At 42.5% G+C, this 21976-nt stretch overlaps 1 protein-coding gene across 2 annotated transcripts in view; it reads left to right on the plus strand.

Annotated features, from left to right (window-relative positions):
• The window catches only part of UTP14A (UTP14A small subunit processome component), a 413069-nt gene that overhangs the window by 223680 nt on the left and 167413 nt on the right, over positions 1-21976 (plus strand). For both annotated transcript variants that reach the window (XM_078688447.1, XM_078688446.1), the window contains exon 10: positions 1497-1574. In XM_078688447.1, the coding sequence (XP_078544573.1) occupies positions 1497-1574 (78 nt within the window). The remainder of the gene's footprint in view (positions 1-1496; positions 1575-21976) is intronic.

Here is a 21976-nt window from a genome sequence, read left to right on the forward strand (position 1 = left end):
AATACACTGACTTTCATCCTAGAAAAACGATTGACTTGATTCCCAGAGTGGAGTTAGTGGGGATCCTTGATGAGATGGGTGGTACTCATGGAGTGTGGATGTTGGTGGGATCTGCAGTAATCTTTGCAAAGATGGACATTGCACGCAAACTGAATTCATCGAAATCCCGTAACTGTGTCTGAATGTCTGCCAACAATGGAATAGTGGGTGAAGCTAGAGAAACCTATTTACAGAGTAGAGGCTGTCCCTGAAAACACTTAAGATTTTAGGCACTGGTGGGAATATTATGGTCTAGCAGGCATCTGACATGCCATCCTAACCTAACACAAATGTTATATGGGGATACATACCAAAACAAAATTGGTGACTGTATCCGATGCCTGGGTATTTTGTTATGTAAAATGTTACTATAAAAGCAATAAAGTTGATTTGTTAAATACATTCGCTGCATTTATTTCACCCCACAAAGGCTGTGGCACATGGGCCATATTAGGTCCCCCAAGTTATTTTGATGCAGTGAGGAAGGGGATTTCTGTCATCTTATCTGGGGATGTCAAGTGATATGTCAGTACTGGACCAGGGTGTTCGCTATCTTATCAAAGGTGCTGGCCAGACCGGTGAGTCCATCACCCAGACTGGCAATCCTTTGATTATTGGCATAAAGAAATGGATTGCAGCGTCAAAGTTAAAGAGAGCCAGGAGTTGCTCCCACAAACTTAAAAGGATATGGGGCAAATGGTGTGCATATTATAGCCTACTCTGCGTATTATGTACAGGTTAGGGACGATTGCACAAGACAGTGTATTTTGTAAGTGCTGAGCTCAGTTTGTCAAGTGTAAGCAAAATATAATCAATCAAACTTTATGAAAAAAAAGCAGTTTGGAAAACTGAAACCACAGGTCAGTCCCTAATCCAGAGCAGATATCTTGAAAAGAGGTTTATCCGGCCATTTCTCCCATGGGACTGAATGATGTCATGAGAACAGACAGAGAAGACAAGAACCTTAATTGAAGGCCAGCCTCACGTGGAACGTGCATACCTGCATCTCTACAAGGCCTTCACGTTTCTCTTTATCTCTTCTACCCTGTCAACTTGTTTTTGTCCTAAATTAAAATGTAGGAAACACCCCATAGGTCCGAGAGAATCACTTCCAAGGCTATAAAGTAACTTCAGAGTAAGTGAGGAGCAAAATTGATTTTCCTCATGACAACCGTTACACTTTCAGCTTACTTATTTCTGTGTATTTTGGGTGGGTTTTGTGGTAGCTGTCAAATGTTTGGTCTTCGAGGAAACAATGAATTTTAGTTTATAGACATTTGTGTTTCTTACATTGCAATTACTTTGATCTGTTCACTGTTCATGCTATTTTTATTTGCTGTTTCGGTGGTTTATAGCTGTGCTTGGCGGCGTGGATTGATTTTTTTTTTTATAATTGTGATTAAATTGCAGGTGGATTAATCTCCTGAATTCTATGTATTTCCTTTCTTTTCTCACAGGAGCGAATGTCCCTGAAACACCAAAACAGTGGTAAATGGGCAAAATCCAAAGTCATCATGGCAAAATATGATCTTGAGGTAAGTGATTGAGTCAGTTATTTCATATGAGGCGGCTTATCATAAAGAAAATTAAGAGTCCTAAAAGTGGCAAGACGGTAGGCACACGATTCTGAGCTCCGCCACCTGCCCCTGTCTAATCCAACATAATTGTGAGCTTTGTGGCTGCAGACTGGGGTAGAAACACCCGGGATGATCCACAGTCTTCCCCGGGAATGAGCCATCTCCTGTTCCTCCAGTTGGGAGGCTGTGAGGGGAGTGCTGCGGCAGAGCAGGGACCACACTCAAGCTGCTGCACCAGACTGCAGAGGAGTGGCTGTGCGGCAGTGTGTGCGGATGCGGCAGATTGGGGAACCTTGGCCTTCCTCGATGACCGCAACGGCCTAGATCTAAGGGCGTTGTTGCGTCTGTTCCAGCTACCATTGGAGGAGCCGGGAGGGAGGCGGTGGACCCCCTGGTAAAAAATAGCAAGACCTGGGGCTGGCCGTTCCTGGCTGGCCCGCCTGTATGGAGCACAATGCGGGGAGATACAGGGAAGTACATAACAAAGCAGCCCTTAGTGTGCAACATTATGGAGGTAGAAACACAAAGGCAAGAGACGGAAATAGGTGTGATCGGAACTAGTAATTCGCATGAAACCACGCTTAGAAGATGCAAAAACAACTCAGTACTCCTTATTTGGAATATATCTGGGCAACAGCATGAAATATATTACGAATGGCACAAGGAACTGGAACATTCACATATTATCTGCCTTCAAGAAACATGGGAGATAGATCCCATAAATATAAATGATTATCAAACATTTCAAACCCCAGTGCTACCATCTTCTAGGGCCAGGGCAAAAGGCGGTATTGTAACATTACTAGCAAGTACAACGACGCTCAAAACAGTGACATTTTGGAACAGTTCCCCCTATTACCATATGTTAATTGTAAAATGAAAAAAGTAGTGACCTATTAGTAATAAATTATTATAATAATAACTTCACAAACCCAACATTAGTGGTACAGGAGCTTGGAAAGAACATGGATGACCTGCTCTACGGTTATCCAAAACCCCTAAAAATCATCTCGGTGGGGGATTTCAACATAACTAGATGTTGTAGAGGGGACCCATGTTTATGAAGGGTTGTGGATCTTAAATGGGACCCAATCAATCATTTCTACCGTGTAGGTTATGGTGATGCTTCATATAACTTACTGGTTTCCAGATTACTAGAAATTAGATAGATCCTAGTAGAGGCAAATCAGTTCCTACCTTTTATAGAGTTGAATCCTGCTCAGAAATAGATGTCCCTCATGGAACTCTGATGAGATTATAAAAATCTAAGTAAACCAAAGGTTAAGATGACGGGCTTTAGCGATCATGCCCTAATTTTATATAACCTCCCATGGGATGAGCAAAAACTAATGAGTAACGTACTTGTCCCTACGCCAATCTTCCAAAGGAAGAATATCTATACTTTGAGATGGGATAAAATAGACCCAAATAAGCTAATCACTGAGATCATTATTAACAAGAGAAATGATATTTCCATATGCTTAGATCCCCAAGCCAACGAGCAACAAATAATCAAATCTTTTGTAAAAATCTTGGAATGTACAATATCCAAATTAACCGCCCCAATGCGCCCTATAATGGGGTGGTTTGATAAGAAGTGCTCGCAAGCCGCTGCGAAAATCAAGGAAGTATTAAACTGGAAACCGAGACATAAAGAACAAATAAGTAAATGTAGGACGGAGTACAAATTAGCGAGGGAAAATAGAAAGAACCAGCTTAGAGCAGAACCATGGGAAAAGCTATGACATGTGGCAAAATCTAGCGATAGTAAACATTTTTGGGAGGTAGTTAATTCCCCCTTCTTACAAGATAAAGGTGGACCAACTCCGAGCACACACATTGACTAGGAAACCTAGGTTACCTTTTCATTTCATAAACTTTTATTCGATTAACAGTAAGTTGAATCATAAAAAGTACAGTTTAACAAGTCGAATAAATGTTATGGGTACACGAGTAAAAGTACAAGCAAAATAAGATACAAATTTAATACATAACTAAAAAAAGAAACAATAATTACAGTAAAGTAAACAAAGTGTGAGGAATATCAATTCATGTAGTAGGAAGCCCAATCATACAACGTGTTTTTAAACAGGATTTCAAGAAAAGTGCCACACATTTGGCAGCATGGGGTGTGTCCAGCATCTGAAGAGCCAGAAAAGCTGGCCGACACGTTCTCAACCCCATACTTCGTAAAAGGGGGATTATCCATTTTTTACGTGGTTGAACAAACAATTGACAGAACAAGATGGTGTGAATGTTTGATTGAACGGATGCACCATCGCACGGACAACGAGCCAATTCGTGCGACCAATTTTGCACGTTAAGAAAGGTAACAAGACGGAAAAAGAGGTTGAAACGAAATCTTGTTCACACAAATTTTTCGAAATTGGATAAAAAGGATAGGTAGGGCTGGGTTCCAGGGGTAGATTGTAAAGATAAAATATGCACGTTGCTTGGCTTCAGTATCTCCGTATAGAGGCGGAGATGTCTCAGATGGTTCATACAGAGAATTTTCAGCGCCTTTTTACTGATGTTGGACAAAGACAGTGGATCAGAAAAATAAGTAGCACAGTTCATATCCCTAAAAAAATTTGAAACATAGGCTAACCAAGGAATTTTTTGCCAATTTGCTAGGGTAAGGCAATCCTGGAGAAGGGAGCGTGTAAGATGGCAGTGTGGTTTTGTCCAAATACGGCGCCATAAAAGAATCGGCTGGCATCTGATGGAATCTGTTATGTAATCGATGCCCAGCTCGATATGAGAACCGTATATTGGAGCGCTCGGAGGTAGGGCCAGGATGTATTTAATAAAACTATTTTGGACTAGTTGTAGGTTATCAACCTGAGCGTAGCCCCAAACGGGAGCACCATAGGTGGCCACGCTGTGGCATTTTGCTTGATAGATTTTGAGTAGCTCTTTAGGAGCAGGTTTACCTAATTTTCGGGAAAAGGAAACCAAAGCTGAAGTTGCTCTTTGAAAGTGCATTTTTCTGCAGGCCACAGCCTGTTTCCAGGCTAGTTTGTCGTCCATTAAGATACCTAGATAGGGGTATTCCCTGGCTCGCTCCAATCTAACCTGTTCTAAGTGGATAGATTTAGGATGTTTTACTTTAGGACCAAAGTGCATGACAAAAGTCTTGCTCTTGTTGACTTTTAGTCCCAAGGAGGACATGAACTGATTATACTTATCTACTTGTTTCTGTAACTGAATTAGAGTCCTGGCTAAAATGACGGAATCGTCCGCATACAGTAAGGCAGGGATTGGGCGATGGTTGATAGTAGGGAGGTCCTGGCATCCCTTTAACAAAGCCTTCTCAACCCCGTTGGTATAGAGGTTGAACAGGAAAGGGGCCAGGACACAACCCTGCCTTACTCCTCTCGTAACAGGAAAGGAAGATGTTAATTCTCCAGCTAGCCCAAACCTCACGCACGCAGTAGCGTCGGAGTAGAGCTCGCGCAAGAAGTTGACGAGAGGGGGATCCACACCAAGATCACTCAGAATGGGCCTAGGTTACCTATTTTCAGTCTATATTCCAAAACAGAAGAGGTACTAGGGTGGAAGCTAATGAGGCAGCTAAAAAAGCCCCCTGTGTGTTAAAGTTCGATCTTAAAGAAATAGAGCTAGCTCTGTCCCAGTCCACTACTCTAAAAGTCGCAGGGCTGGATGGTGTCCCAGTAGCCTTATTTCTTTCACAAAAATAACTCTGGGCACCCCTACTGACAATTGTATTTAATGCAGTCAGAAAAACAGGCCCAATGACCACCTGGAGATGATCTGTGACTATCCCTGTACTTAAGAAGGGAGATGGCACAAACCCAGTAAATGATCGCCCTATTTCGCCCGCTCAGCAAAATGAATGGGCAGACTTCTCTTTAACTGGCTGGAAGACTGGGCCGAGAAAAATAAGTTCCTAGCAGAAGTACAATATGGGTTTAGAGAGAGCAGGGGGACTCTTGATCAATGTTTGAACTTATCACTATTAGTATCAAAATATACCTTAGCAAAAAAGGGTTAGCTCTATATGGCCTTCATGGACCTCTCGGTGGAATTTGACAGTGAGACCCACTGAAAACTGTGGTCCATAATGGTGGCCATGGGAGTGGAGGAAGAGATAATCGTATTAATCAGACAAATGTATGAGGAGGCAGAAGCGATAGTCCGTTACAGCAAGCACGCAGAGTGTACGAAATCTTTTAAGATTGAGACCGGTGTTAGGCAGGGTTGCGTCCTTGCCCCATTCCTATTCTCTTTGTACACTAACTGCCTAAATACTGTTCTGATTGATAATAGCACGGACGTTCCTTATGCCGCCTAAATCCCTCTCCCAATCTTGCTATACGTGGATGATGCAGTCCTGATGGCTAAAACCCCGAAGGCCCGTCATAAATCTATATTGGTCTATTTGGCTTTTATGGCAAATCTGAATGTGCATGTAAAGTGAACAAAGACCTTTACCTTGGCAATGAGGGAGGCTAAGAAAAGACTGACGAGGCTTTATATAGAGGATAATAGTATAGAGTGAGTTGCCAAATTTACTCATCTAGGCATCTTGTTCGACTTAAATCTGACAAGGAAAGAAATGTTAATGAATAGAGGTAGCCACATGTCATTTTAAATTTGCAAAAAACCTAGGCAATAAGCAATGCAGGAGATGATTAAAATCTATCTAGCAAAAACTGTTTCCAAAGCTACTTATGGGGCAGCAGTATGGGGAACAGTACAAGTGGAACAATTGCAAAAGATAGAAGACAAGTTCGCTAAAAGGTTACTACCAATTCCTGAATCGTGTTCCAACTTCGTTGTACACAAAGAATTAGACCTGCCGTAAATCAGTTACACCATTAAGATATCCCCGTTATTGCTGTGGCTATCTATTTGGAAAAGACAGGAGGTCCAAATTAAGCAACACATTATAATGGATATTTGAAACTTGATCATGCTGCGTTAATTCCATGACTTACCTATGTGAATCAATCTTTTGCTTCCATTAGTCTGGAAGCTATTTTTGAAACCCCTCTTAGATGTGTAGCCTTCACTAAATCAAGATTAAAAGATCGTTTCTTGGTGACAACAAACCAGTTAAGATGGGAGAGGAATATATCAAAATGCAGTCATTTTATTGAGTTTTATATAGCGCGAACTAGACCTGAACCGAATCAGGTATCAGAGCGCTTTACATAGCACAAGTTACGTTTTACATGAGGACACACACTTCCATTTTTTTTTTTTTTATTATTTTTTTTTTTTAGGCACGGGGAGATTAAGTGATTTGCCTAGAATCACAGGAGGTTTTGGCGTCGTTACCGAGACTCGAACCCAGATTCCGAGGTCGAGCGCCTTAGCCGTTAGGCTAACTCCTCTCCCCTATTTGTCCGGGTCATCTTCTTACCTGTTTTGTGACTAATCCCCACCATCGATATTTACTGGTTAGGTTTCTCTTAGGTTATAGTCCCTTAATGCAAGTAAACCAACTTTCTGGGTGCCCATGCAATGCTACAGCAACCCAAACAACTTTGCATATTTTATTCTTTTGTAGATTTTATCAAACAGAGCGGAGAAAGTACTATGTACCATTATTGCGTAAGTTTAGCCTAACTGATTATGTTTGAGCTCTTTCAGTCATTCAACAATTAGAAATGCCATTTGCATATTTATCGATTGCAGCATTTCTGCAAGCTGCAATAAAAACTAGAAGGGTATCGGTTTAATAAAAATACAAAACAAAACAGAGTGCAGAAGATATGGAAGTATTTGAATAATTAATGTGACAGTGCTGTATTTTATAAACTTTATGGATTTTAAATGTGATATTTTATTGCAAAACGAAAAGGAGATATTCTATTTACAGTTGTTTACAATGACTTTTATATACTTTTATGCATTTTTTTATATATGCGAATAATGTTTGATGATGATGAGCACAATTTGCAGTGGACTTGCCCGAATTTAGCAGTAGCAGCTTGATTCTCCATACTGCGCCATGCTCCGGACAGCGCCTGTAGGCGACAGCCCTACCTTTGTACTGGGATATATTGGACTATATTATTGGGCCTCCCAACTGGTCAATATTAATGACTGGATCCGAGCAGACAGGGGCGACCCTACTCATAGACTAGAGCTACCTTCAGTCGCCCGTGTCCCCATAGGAACCTATTATGTGGCTTTCAGCCATATGAAATGGTTCGGCACCCCATGGCAGTGGAGATGATTGTCGTAAACAGTGGGTTAGTGGGGTTTCACAGCTAGTACCTTGGAGGTATATCCAATTGGGAGCTGGCGTGAAGACGGGCTACATGAAATCGTTCCAGGAATTAGCGACTGACTTCCACCACCACCACACTCAGTTCTACAGGTATCTACAATTACGTCACACCCTGGAAGACTACAGGGAGAAACTAAGCATGCTCCCCGAGTTTAGCCCCTTGGAATTTATTTGGGAAAGGGGGGCATCTTACGACTATATAAGTCCTTATTCACCAACACACCAGAGCCCCTGATGAACTAAAGAGTAAGGTGGGAGGGGTACGGTGGGAGGAGGAGGAGGATCCTACACTGCTAACTATCTCCATGCACTATCGCCTCATAAAATTGATTTACTACTCCCTGGCTATGGGGCGTACCGGGGGATCAGAGTGCCTCCAGTGCCACATCTCACCAGGCTCATTCCATCATGAGATCTGGAAATGCCCAATAATGCAAACCTACTGTAAAGGGATGATGAAAATCGTTGAGCATGTGCTCTGGATATCAATAGCCCTGACCCAAACATTACGCTGCTGGAAATCATGGATACACTAGGGGGATCCAGTCCTGAATGCTAGTTTGTCGCTGCTGCATACTTGGTGGACAAGGGAGTCTTGGCCTGGTACTGGAGAGGAGCGTGTGCCTTGCCATTACAGGAATGGATTACGAGCATGCTGCAATTGAAGAACTGGTGTACAAAGCTTGAGGTTTGCCAAATAAACATGTACTAATGTGGGACCATGGACTTAATGTGACCGGTCCTTGCTCTAACTTGAGACTACTGCACGAAGAGGGACACAATCTTAATCTGCCTGCAATACTGAAATGGGTGAACCGATTTTGTAATTGCTGTCAAGCATACTAGTCCTAAAATACGTGAGTGTGCGACCGTAGTAGAGAGGTTTGGTTCCCTGTGGTGGTGTGGCTTTTAGCTTGACCCGCTCAGACACCTTTGCACTTAAAGGATGAAGCTTGACGTGCCTTCATCTCAATCTTCTAGAAACACAAGCATGCCTTGTAACAGTGAGAGCGGTATCCTTCAGTGCAGGATGGCAGTCTGCCATGCCATGGAATGTACTGACTTGATGCGTGGTGCCCAGGGAATCATTAGTTCCATTCATAATGGACTGGGAGTGCTAGCTCAATGCTTGGTGTCCTGGAAGCTTTTGTGGTAAGGTAACCTGCTGATGAGTTTTTGAACAACATCAGTTTACTCTCGATATTGATAGCAAAATGTATTGCTGCTTTCTTTTACATTATTTTTGAAATGCCAAGGTGAAAGACAAATTACTGGCAAAATTGAGGCCTGGCCTGTAATAGTGTAGCAATGCGGAAGTGCCCTGATAATTATTGGAGGAATAATGTGATGTTCTGATATTCATTGGGATGATTTGCATGCAACGTGCTGGATTCTGATTGTTTTTATGATGAATATAGTGACTACATATTTGTTAGGCAAGTAGAAACTTTTTCCAGTGAACGTTTTCACTGATATTTTGTTTAGGGTACTGAGTATTATAACATAACATGTGTATTTGTAAAGTGCACGTTCACTCCAACGGGGTATCTAGGTGCTGAATAACAGATGTTTATTGTTAACCAACTCAGTGGTACTCATTGTATCGACCTCAGATGGATGAAAGGCTGAGTGGACATGCTGGGATTTGAACCTGTGACCATGAGGCCAAACACATGCCCTTGTAGTGGATGCATTAGTCCACTGAGCCACCAGACCCGGGCTCGGTGGACTATCCATGGAATATCGTAAACATTTCAATCTGTTTGACAACATTGTTTTATTGATGACATTGAAATGTATTTTTAAGTTAAGGTCTTAATTGATAACTTTTCAGTTAGTCCTTAGAGACATTTTACTAGCCACCCGCACTCTTGATATACTGTCCTGATGTGCTGAACATCTCCCAGAATTTTTTTTATGACAATCTTGCTACAAGATTCAATTAAAACTCTGAATATGTCAACAATTCAATTTATATTTCCATTACTTGTAGTGCCAGTTGTGAGAAAGTGCCAACTTTCTTGCATGGTTTTGCTGAATTTCTGAGGTACTTTGACTGAGTGTGCCCTGGACTCCTGCCAATCATGTGCCCAGTGTTCCTTCCCTAAAACTGTGTTGAACCTAAAACCCAATTGGCATCTCTGGCCACATGTCAGCCCCTGGTAAATGGTACCATAGGTACCCATGGCATTGTGACCAGAGAAGACCCCTAAGGGCTGCAGCACTTATTGGGCCACCCGTAGGAGCCTTGCACCCTGACACACACACACTGCCTTTGCAGGCTGAGTGTCCTGGTGCAGAACTAAACAAAGAGTCGACATGGCACATATCCCTGTGTGCCATGCCCACAAACCCACTGCCCTGGCATACATCAGTCACCCCTCTAGCTGGGTGCTCTATGCAAGTGGTGTTGGCACAGGTGCATGAGCCCTGTGCCCCTACAGTACCCAGGGCCATTCCTGAGCAGTGTAAGTGCAGTGATGCCATTAAGAGTATATGGTGATGGGAGGTTGTCATTACGAACTCCACAGCACCATAATGGCTACACTGAAGACTGACAAGTTTGATATCAAACTTCTCAGCACATTAAACCCACACTGATGCCAGTGTGGTATTTAATGTAAAATGCACTACAGAGGAAATCTTAGAGATGCCCCCTGAAACCTAACCTACAATCCACGTCTTGTCTGAGAAGCTGCCTAGGCTGCCACATAGCAGACATGTTGCTGGACCCCTGGGTGGAGAGCCCCCCGCTCTCCAGGGCCTGCAACAATGCACATCCTGGGTGAGGTGGTAGGTGTCCTCCCCCAGGATGGGCACGGAGAAGCTTCAAAGGCATACTGCCTTTGTGAGCTTCTCCAGGCCACTTGCTGTACTCAGCAACTGGCCGCCACCGGTTCTGACCCCCACTCTGGCGGGAAGACTGGCAGCAAACCCTGTGTTAGGAAAGGGGGTATGCCAGCCTTTGCCAACTCCACCCCTCAGGTGGGAGAGGCGAGGTGAAGCACAACTCCGGCCATCTTGAGGATGCGGAGCCCTGCCCAATCAGAGATAGGCTCCTGCCCCCTCACACAGGAGAGGGGCAGGATAGGGGGTGTAATCACGCCAGGACAGGGACCGATTGGTCCCTGCCCTTCCCCTACCTGTAACGCCCCTAAATTTAGCATTCAGGGCAGTGGTCTTCAAACTTTTTGATTACGCCCCCCCCATCCCCCAACAATTTTCCGGGCCCCCCTAAACATATTTCACAATTATTCTATTTAACTGGCAATGTTTAAAAATGTGTAGAGTTATTTAAACATTGCCGCTAAGTTCTGTCACTGTTTTAAAAATGCAAAAAAATACATGATTCCCAAACATACTATTCCGGTGAGGCAGGCCTTGCTAATGTGCAAAGGATCCACAGTGTGGTTATTCGAAATGGTAGTGCGGATCTTGGAGAAAATATGAAGTCCCTTCCCATTTGACACCTTCTGTCAGCAGGGATTAAAATTACAAAGGATGTTAATGATGGCCCATTACGGACATGCTTACTGCTGCTCTTTTAGGCTGAAAACAAAGAATAATGATTCTTCTGGCCAGAGCCTGGCGCCCCCCCCTGGGATCACTTGAGGCCCCTCTAGGGGGACTCGCCCCCCAGTTTGAAGACCTCTGATTTAGGGGCACCCTGAACCTTCCTTCCTCAGATCCCCGAATTCGAAACAAGAAAGAAGAACAAGGAGAAGAAGACCTGCCGTGCAGCTGCTAACAAGAGGACAACACAAACTGACTTGGCCCCAGCCCTACTGGCCTGTTGACCATTGAACCTGCTCCTGCTAAATCCCGGCGTCTCCTGCGGACAGCAACCTCGAGAACACCGGAGGACCTGCCTGCTTGACCCTCTTAGATACTGGGACTGCCACGAGCAGTGGTTCTGCTCAAACAGCAATACCCCTGGTGCCAGCCAGGAACTGCGTATCCAGCACACTCTGCACCCGCCGAGCCTGGCCTGTGCCTGAGTGGACAAAGACCCTGAGGACGCCCCCCCCGGCGATTCTGACCTGAAATCCAGTGCCCAAGGACCCTCCTTGACGACTCAGATGACACCTGCAGCCTCAGAACCAGGGACCCCTCCAACCGCGACCAGCAGAGGGTAAGATTTCCCGATGTCAAAAGGCACCCCTTCACCCGGCGCCCAACCCCCACCCTCCTCCCCCCCCCCCCCCCCCGGCCTCCTCTGTCCAACTCGGGGTGCCTACCTATCATCCAAGATCCCAACTTACCCCTCGAAGTGTTGGTCACTCTTGAAGAATCCCCGTCCCCGAGCCTGCAGCCTTTGTTCCCTTTTCAAGACCTCCATTGAATAACATTGAGCGCCCGACGGCTCAAAATCACCCTGCACCCAGCCGCCCGAATGCCCCTGGCAGTGCAACCTTGGTCCTAACCTACTTCCCCATTTGCCCTGAGCAAGTGACCAGGAGCCCAGCTTCCACAGCCCTGTGGCCTGCTAGCCAGCAGCCACCAACCGAACGACCCCTGCCTCTCATTGGATAACATTGGGCATAACTGCCTCTGCACCTGGCTGCCCCTGTGCCGCTGAGGGTGTACCAACTGTACCTACCTGACCCTGGGAGACCCCGGAGTCTATGCCCAGAACCTTAACTCTGCCAGTTGAGTACTTACCTAGAAGCCGATAACGCACTTTCTTCTATAGGCTAACATTGACTGCTTTCACTAGGAAATTCTATTGTGTGAAGTTTTGAAATTTTAAAATATTCATCTAAAATCAGTCGAACAACGAATTCCGATGTACTCACCTGTTATCAGGAGAGACCTCAGTGCTGCATCTTTCAGCCCAGTACTGACCCTGAAAAGTAATTTTAACCGTACTTACCAGTAACTTGAATTTTCTTCTATAGGATATAATTGCCTGTTTTTGCGGAAAAAGTTTTTAAGTGTCGTTTTTTTAAACTTAAAAATATTATTTAAAAATCGTGCCAACGATAAAAACGTAATTACTTGCCTGTTTTAGATAGAGGTCCCAGTGCTGAACCTAGGAGCCCAGCACTGGATTACAAAAGTAACACAAACATACTTTACCTGCAAATTGAATTCCCATCCATAGGATAACATTGGTAATTTCAACTGGAAAAGTTTCAACGTGTCAACTTTTAAAATACAATAATATTCCTTAAAAATCAATACTGTTATCAAAATGCTTTTACTTAACTATTTACAGGACATGTCCCAGGACTGAATCTAGGATCCAGTCCTGAGGTTAGAAAAGTAATCTACAAAGTAACTAATTGCATTTAACTAGAAAATCCTATTGAGCTCAATGTTGCATTGTGTTTGAAATTGTGTTGCCTATTGCAACAACTGTATCTATTGTAATCAAAAAGTCTATTGCCTATTTGAAAAGTATTTAACTAAAGTAACTAATTCTGAGAAAGTATATTTTGATACCTTGTTGGTTCAAAAATAAAACCGCTATATCTTTTGATACAAAACAATTGGCCTAGACTTCAGTTCTTGAGTGTGTGAGACCATTTGCTGACTGAGTGTGTACAACAAATGTTTTACACTGTCCTCTGATACTGCCTTACGTCTCGACCAAGCTACCACTTTAGAGAGTAAGGTTATATCTAACTTTAGACTCTGCCAAACCTCTGGGGACTGTGGACTCTGTACACACTATACCTTACTTGGGTCCAGTATATGCAGAGCCACTTTCTTACACCAGTACTTTCCTCATCAGAATTATTATTGTGTTTGTCATGCCATAACTCACATTTTGTGGCATTCTCTGTTCCTGGTACATTGAGTGTAATTAGCAGTCTTAGTTTACTGTAGAGACATGTTGATGTTAATTGTCAGTCCCACTGCAAATAATGGAGGAAGATACCTCTGTCCAGAATATTCTGTGCAGTCTCTTTCCGATCTTGAAAAATGCTTTCATATTTTAAATTAATGGGTTGGGTGGAGTGTCCCACTTGTGATTTAGACTAGACCATTCCAATATCAACATATTATCCTCTTGGTTGTTTGCCACTTCTGGTTACTCTGTGATGTCATTTATTAAGCCAATTTGTAATCAAATACAGAATTTCGATTTCCTAGTTTCCAAAAACTAGAATAAGTCTTGCATGGTTAGAACCGGTGCACCTGAGTAAGTTAGTGCTCCAATTGCAATAGCACCATAAGACAAATTATTCTATAATGAGACAAACACAGATAGGATGCACCTAGACCCAGCTCCACCTGTTCATTTGAAAAGTCCACTCGGATAGAGTGATAGGGCCGGAATCCAGACTGAAATTTCACTATTTCCGTGTAGTACATTTAACTCTAAGAGGGCCATTCTAAGTTGCAAGCCTTGATCAGGAAATCTTTACAAGCTCTTTTTACTAAAATTTTGTTCCAGGGTGAGCATTATACATATGCCATGCTTCAGCTACAGAATTCTGAATAGCGAAAACAAAGTTAAATTGTTGTTGTTCAAATCCTTAATGATAGACATACAAATGTTAGCACACAATCTCCGTGGCCCTTAATTTTTCAAATATGAAGCTTGATCATTGCAACAAAGAGCGCAGTGGAATTTAAAAAATTTTAATGAAAATTTGTGTCTTTTAGAAGAAATATTTGTATTTAAAAAAAGTTACACCTACTCTGTATAATGACTTTAATAGTCTGGATAAATAATTATATGCAATATCAAGTTTCTTTTCCCCCCCAACTAATGATCGCTAGGCTGTACCAATGCAGCTAGTTTCCCATCTATTCCTTTCAGTCCTTACTTTTAAGCTTCCAGGTTTTTTCTAGGTTCTTACCCCTGCACATTTTGAACTGGCAAAGGACTTTTTAGTGCACTGTTTTAGTACAAGGTTACACTGATAAGTAAAAAAAATTTAAATTGTCTGATGTTTCTTTAATGTAAACCAGTTTTTAGGAGCTATATTTTTCCAGTTAGTATTGGAATTCTATAACATTTTCTTTTTTATCATTATGATATAAACGTTAGTTTCTATATATATGAATATCAATAGTGGATCTGAAGTCATCTCCACTGTATTTTTCCAGGTAGACGACTATAGGGGAAAAGTATTAAAGGATGCCGAAACACTGTAACAGGAGGACCACTGCAAATAATAAAGAATACTCTCCTGAATAGCAATAAAGGTGACCACTGCCTTCTGATTTTGCAGAACCTTTCAATTCCTTCAGCACAGTTAGTCATTCCACTCTTATCCACACCTGCAAGTCTTGAATGTAATTCGCTGGCAATATTCTTTACTGTTTTTCCTCCTATTTTATTTTATTTTATTTTAAAGGCTTTATATAGCCCTGGCTAGACCCGGAGGTATCAGAGCGCTTTACATGAGTATCAGACCATAGTTGCAGTTACAAAGATTACACAGTTATTAGAGCATGGCAACATAGTTACATGTAAGGTCAAGACAAACAAAAAGGACATATACATAATGGGGGAAAAAAACAGGCAAGGGGAGAGATTCAGGGGAGGGGGATAGGAGCAGGGAAAGTAGAGAAGGAAGGAGGGAAAGTGGAGGGGAGGGTGAGAGACACAGCATGGAAAGAGGCGGGGGAGGGCGTAGGGGACACAAACCGGTATAGGAGTCAAAGGTGCGTCCAAAGTCCAGTAAGCTATGATCCCAGGGGAAGTGGTATCATTTCCCCATCTCTGTTGCGAGAGGCTCCCTATAGGCAGTGGACTCTCTTAGAGGGTTCTCTGAGACTCCGAGGCCTACATACTCTATCCTTCCCCCAAAAAGGGGAGAGGGAGTGCTTTGGCAAGGGGTGCCATACCATACCTCAACTGTGAGTGGCTCCCCTAGTGCTTTGGACTCTCTCAGCGGGTTCGCTGAGACTCCAGAGTATAAATATTGGATCTTCCCCAACAAGGGGAGAAGAAGTGCTTAGTCAAAGGGCACAAAAGACAGGGGGCTAGGCGGTGTAGCAGGCAAGGGGAGAGATTCAGGGGAGAGGGGATAGGAGCAAAGGAAGTAGACAAAGTGTACTGAATGGGAACAAACAGCATCAGTATGGGGTACAGCCTATTTTCTCTCTGTGGCCATGAGTTTGCCCCATCTCTAAGGTAAAAGCCTAGCACAGGTCATTCCAGAAGTAGTCGTGCAAGAGTAGGGGTTGAGGTGGCAGCAGGCGAGCAGAGAGGCAATTAGCAAATAACCCAGGCAGACCATGGTCCAGGTGATCAAGGGTTAGTAAAACTAATAAATCAGAGTAGACAAACTTTGAGGCAGCCAGCAGGGGGCAGCATGAGATGGGAATTAAACAGTAAACGACCCTAGCAGACGTCCATGATCGGAGTACAGCACAAGGAATTGGTGAAGGAGAAGAGCAGAGTTGGCAGAAATGAAGCGTTGAGATGGCCAGCAGGGGGCAGCGTGCAACGAAGCAAGAACTAAACTCAACATAAGCCGACCGCCATGTTACGAGTGAAGTAGCAGAAAAATTTGTTTGAAAAAAAAGAGCAAAATAGTCCATTCAATTTTTGTTGCAAAATAGTCAATTTTTGTTGCTAAATAGTCAATTTTTGTGGCAATTTCTGTGTGCTGCGCGTCGGATCTATCCCAGCACACTGTCACCCAACGTTGGCCGAGCCGCTGCTAGGGCCTGACGTGGTACTGGTGCTGTCGTGGGGCACCTCTCTCTGCCTGCCATTTTGACTCCAGGCACGGTTGGAGTCGGTGCGCAACCTGTTCCTCAGCAGTGGCTCTGTGCTAAGGGGTTCCTGTGTGAGAGCTCTGGCACTAGGTGACTGTACTGTGCGGCGTTTCCGCACAGTACAGTCATTAATGTGTTCAATATGCACGGGCGTTGTAGGGCCGTATGTTGTATGGCCGTTTGTTCACATGGGCAACTCCCGGCTCCAGAACATGCCTATCACCTGCAGAGTTCCCCAGGATTTCATCTTGTTCTCCATCAATTTTAATCTCTACCTGGAGTCTATTTAGGGCTCTACCTGCCAATGATGCCTTCAAAATGTATCAATGCGCCAGTGACATACAACTATACTTGAAAGTTTTCTCCACTATAGGCATCTGGTACCTCAAACCCTGCCAACACCCACCTGAATCTCAACCCAACCAAGACCGCATTCCTACTTTTCACCAAGATCAACAAGAAATCAACTAGCTTAAACATGGTTCAACAATATTAAGCTAGACTGATTCGAACATCAACTTTCACCCAGTTTCAAGTCATTCAGATTCACCCTGCTGTCTCTGCTGAAGGAAATGAAACCATTCTTCCCAGAAGTAACTTCAGAAATGCAGTCCATGGCTTTGTGCTCTCACATCTGTTTGGAACTTCCTACTCCACTCCGCTCCTCTGAGGGCATCCTACAGGCCACCGTTTACCTCATTGAATGCCTGAAGTAATGTGACTACATGACTACTAGCCTTATGGTACTCCACTGGACCCCCTTTCCAGCCCTCGCCATCTTCAAATCCAGCTGCATCATCTATAGTACTGTCATACCTCTGCCTTCTTTTGCTAGACACTTGGCAATCATCAGACTGGCGATGAAGAAAAAACAAGGCACCAGGCCTTCTCAATGTATGCAACCAGGATCTGGATTGACATCCCTGTTTCCATCAGGCCCTCCCCAACTCTGTTCTAATTTCAAAAATAGCTTGAGACATACATTGTTAACCACTGTGCTGCTAAGACATTTCCCTTCCCAGTGCCAAGCCCACCCCCCCTTTTTTTTTTTTGACAGTGCAATCTTCAGCCTTTGTAACATTTCCTGAATGAATTTGCATCCTTTTTATTTGCCCCATATATAGGTTATTAGGGAACCTAGTATACCAAAATGTGCTTATTTTCCTGGGAAAAAGGTGCTGTGGCAACAATGTGTGCTGGTTTAAAAAAAAATGTTCTACTAAAAATAACTGAAGAAGTGGGGGAAGACTGGTTACTGTGTACCATCGATGTGGTCTCATTATATACCACAGTACCACATGCTTTGGGCATTGAGGCTGCAGAATGGGCATTGCTCCCCCAATCCAACGTAAATGAGAAGAATAGTTTTGTGTTAGAACTCCTTGAGTTCTGTCTACAGAATAGCTATTTTGAATGGAAGGAAGAATTCTTTATACAACTTAATGGCACTTCAATAAGCTTTCCAGGAGCTCTAGTCTACGCCAATACCTATATGGCTAAATTTGACGCTGATTTTATTCTAAATAACATTTGGAAAGAAGGATTGGTATTTTTTAGACGTTACATCGATGACATCTTTCTTATATGGAAGAAAAGTAAAGACATGCTAAAATGGAATTCAGAATTCTGAATTCCATAGACTCAAGAATCCAGTTCACGAGCACCATAAAAAAAAGCGGAATCACTTTCCTCGATACATGGATTGAAATAGTCACAATTGATCACAACGAGAGTACACAAAAAGCAAACAGACCGAAACAACGCCCTTCAATTTTCAAGCTTTCATACACCTTCACTCATCAAAAATCTCCCATACTCTCAATTCTTTAGGATTCAACGCATAATTTCAAACGCTGATATCAGTCTGGAATCCATGGAAACTCAACAAGAGGATACCCTGAGTCACTTTGGAAAAACACGCAGACAGAGCACGTAAATGCAGAAGAACAAATCTCCTACAGAAAAAGCAGCAACAGAATGGTGTTCGTGTCCAGATTTTCGACGGTTTCATCCAGCATGAAAAACATCATCAACAAACGTAGGGAATTACTGAACGAGGAACTGGAGTTCAACGGTTTATTCAATCTGAAACCGTTGTTTGCCTTCACAAGAGCACGCAATTGAAAAGAAATCTTATCCAACCAAAAGAAAAGTGTGACTGTGGCAAAACCAGGCATGACCAGATGTGGCAATTGCATCCACTGCAACAATGCTATCTTGGGTGATATACTAGTGCATCCCAGAACAGGAGAATAGATACAGATCAAACAAGCGTTTGTAATTCCACACACATAGTTTATTCCATCAAATGTTCTTGCGGTTTACTGTACGTCGGAAAGACGGACAGGAAAATGAAGACTCGTCTATCTGAACACAAGAGCAGGATTAGGAACAAAAATATAATTTCACGCCTTTATGTACATTGGGAAGAAGCTAGGCACACCATTGCCCAGGTGAAGTTTCAAATCATTGAGCAAATATCCGTTCAACATGGAGTAGACAATTCTAAATTGCTTCTGCAGAGAAATTTTTTGGATGAAAAAAATAAACACTCTGATGCCCACAGAGCTGAATGACAAGCTAGATATGTCATGTTTTTTTATAAATGACACTATCTTTTGAACATTCACACACATACCAGTTTAACACCATTTGACAGACTAACACTACTTGGACTGAACAATCCCCTTGTCACTCCTATCTATGTACCATGGCTAATTAATTTGCTGCTAGTGTAGGGACATAGAGATTTAATGTGTTATTTTGCTTGATGTCACAACATGATTGAGATATTCCATACTATGCATGCCATGAGTCTGGTGACGTATGTTTCAGTGTAAACTTCATGCTGCAAGTCCCGCCATCACGACGTGCACAAACGCTCTTATTTACACAATACAGATGATTTTCTACCATATGCTTATCTAAATAGTCGTTAGATAGTCGTTTTTATTTACACCGGAATCCTTTTAGTCCATTTTAATATGGCGCTGATGTAATTCTAAAGTTTTGCAGGGTCACGCATCTTTCACTTTGTATTAGATCTGAAGCTTGTATAGTCCACTCTAATACAGCGCCTATGAGATTTGTGAATCTCGCGGGATTACGCACGGAGTTATTTTGAATGCGGTGAGCGAGGTTTCTGACGATTGGAAGTTGGCGTCTAGCCTGAGTGGTCTAATTGGAAAAACTGGAGAACATGGAATAGGAGGATTTGGTCCTCGGGTAAGGAGAGGCTCGTTATGATTGATGGTTTCCCGGTATATGTGTATAGTAAATGCAGGACTGATTAGAATGTCTCTGTTACAGCGTTGTTTACTACCAAGCATAACGAGAAAGGCACCGTGAGGCTGGTCATTCAGTGTTGGTAAGGATTTTTTATCACCCACAACACAGAGTTATTCACACTTAAAACCGCTCGCACTAATCCGCGCACTTGGATCATTTTATTTCCTTTAGCACACGCCGAGTCCAATTATAGCCTGTGGAAATGTGCATAGTGTGTATCCACTAAGGTACGATCCGGATATGTTTGTGAGATACTTTTGAGAATCTTGCACGAGGCATCCTTTCATGATCTTTATGTTGCTTTTTCAGATTTTTGAGCTTCTCTACCGAGTAGAGTGACTATTTTTTACACCGAGTAAGCATACATACATTCAATACTATTGATGGTGTTGGTGGTTGAATTTGTGGTCCTGACTTAACACACATATGACAGACTTTATGCACGTCACGCTACCGGGCATGCATGCTATGGTTGACTCGCACATTGAGGCACTTGGCGCCTGACATGCGTAAGGGTGCTGGCACATGTTTACAACTTCTTCTGTTGTTGTCATGCATTTACATTGTGGTATATGTAGTTATTTCTCTGTGCATTGAAAATTACATGCATTTATATGTTCTTACAGATTCGCCCCTGACGAAGGGACAGGCATCCCGAAATTAATTGGGTTATGTTTATTTTGGAATTATGTATTAATTTGCATCATTGAATCTTCAGATTGTAATGCATACGAAACAGTTTGCTATTGGAATATGTCTGTTGTAAAAATCATATATAATAATCATGCAATGATTACATTGTATGAGGAGAATGACAAATCGTATTTTCATTGATTATTGTTACGAAAATTGTTATAGAATTGAGTCATGTTAGTATTAACCCCCCCACTGTGCTCGTGTGAGTCCAGGCCGCCTGGTTGGGACCTGGCCACTTTTGATCTCCACCAACAAAGGCTGCTTGTGGTAAGATAGTCTTCTTAGCCAGCTTTTGGGAACTAGTAGGGTGTGGACAAATTCATTTATTCACCATAGTTTTTGGAATTTTCTACGTAGTGGTCAATATTTCATATTTTTACATTTTCTACCTACTTGCAGACTCCTGGCAAAAGAAATGGGAAATACATGGGTGTGTCCAGAAAGCTGTACATTTCTCTAAACTAGACTAGATTCTGAATTTAGCAAGAGGTCATATGTAAGAACCACTCAAGGTTTTCCCAAGAAGCTAATCTCTAGAATAAATAGACAGTGAATTTCAATGAGGGAGAAAAAAAGAAAAAGAAACCAGTATTTGCACGAAAGACCAAGCTTTAAAAGTAATATATTGTAACATTTGTCAAACTCTTGCAGTCACAGAGAAATAGTTTGTCGGTTGTCCAAAAACCCACAATATCTAGAGCTATGAACAAGCTATGTTTTACAATGATTTTTCATTGAATGGGACCATGCATCGCTTCACGAGGAAAGTCAAATAAATAAAAATGGGTATGCAGGAAAGCTGTGCATTTTTTTTAAACGATCGAAAGAATCTGAATTTAGGGATGTGGAATAATTGTACCACTCCGAATTTTGGATTACTTCTAATTCAAAAAACTTTTTAAAAAAAATTTTGTACACTAGATTGCCATTGGAAGTAAATAATTTTGCGAAATTCAATACATATTAGAAAATGTCCTTCTATTCTGTGTTTCCGCAGTACTCCAACAAAAATGGCACCCATCGTATAATTGCTAGCCTTTCACATAATGTGAAAGAAGAAATTATGTTTGCATAAGATCCTGCACTATGTGGGCCCATGGTCTGCCTGCACCTAAATAAGCATATTAACCCCAAACATTTCGGACACTAGATACTTGGGGAGTCCAGGGTGGTTTGACTTTCATGGATCCAGACACTTTTTATTACACAGAATGCCCTGCAGACATCAAACCTTAGGTGGCTCCAGAGAATGTCCTCACATTTATGTGAGGAATTGTTCTGGAAAATGTAGAGTGATAAAAGTCCTAACATCCAGAATGTCCACACACCTTTTGATAAAAAACGGTGCTCCACTTGTGTGAATGTGCTTATCGCATGGTACTAGAAAAGCCCAAGAAAAACCATGAACATGTGCTTTGAAGTTACATTT

Source organism: Lissotriton helveticus, chromosome 4_1 (assembly GCF_964261635.1).
Source record: "Lissotriton helveticus chromosome 4_1, aLisHel1.1, whole genome shotgun sequence".
Classification (NCBI taxonomy): domain Eukaryota; kingdom Metazoa; phylum Chordata; class Amphibia; order Caudata; family Salamandridae; genus Lissotriton; species Lissotriton helveticus.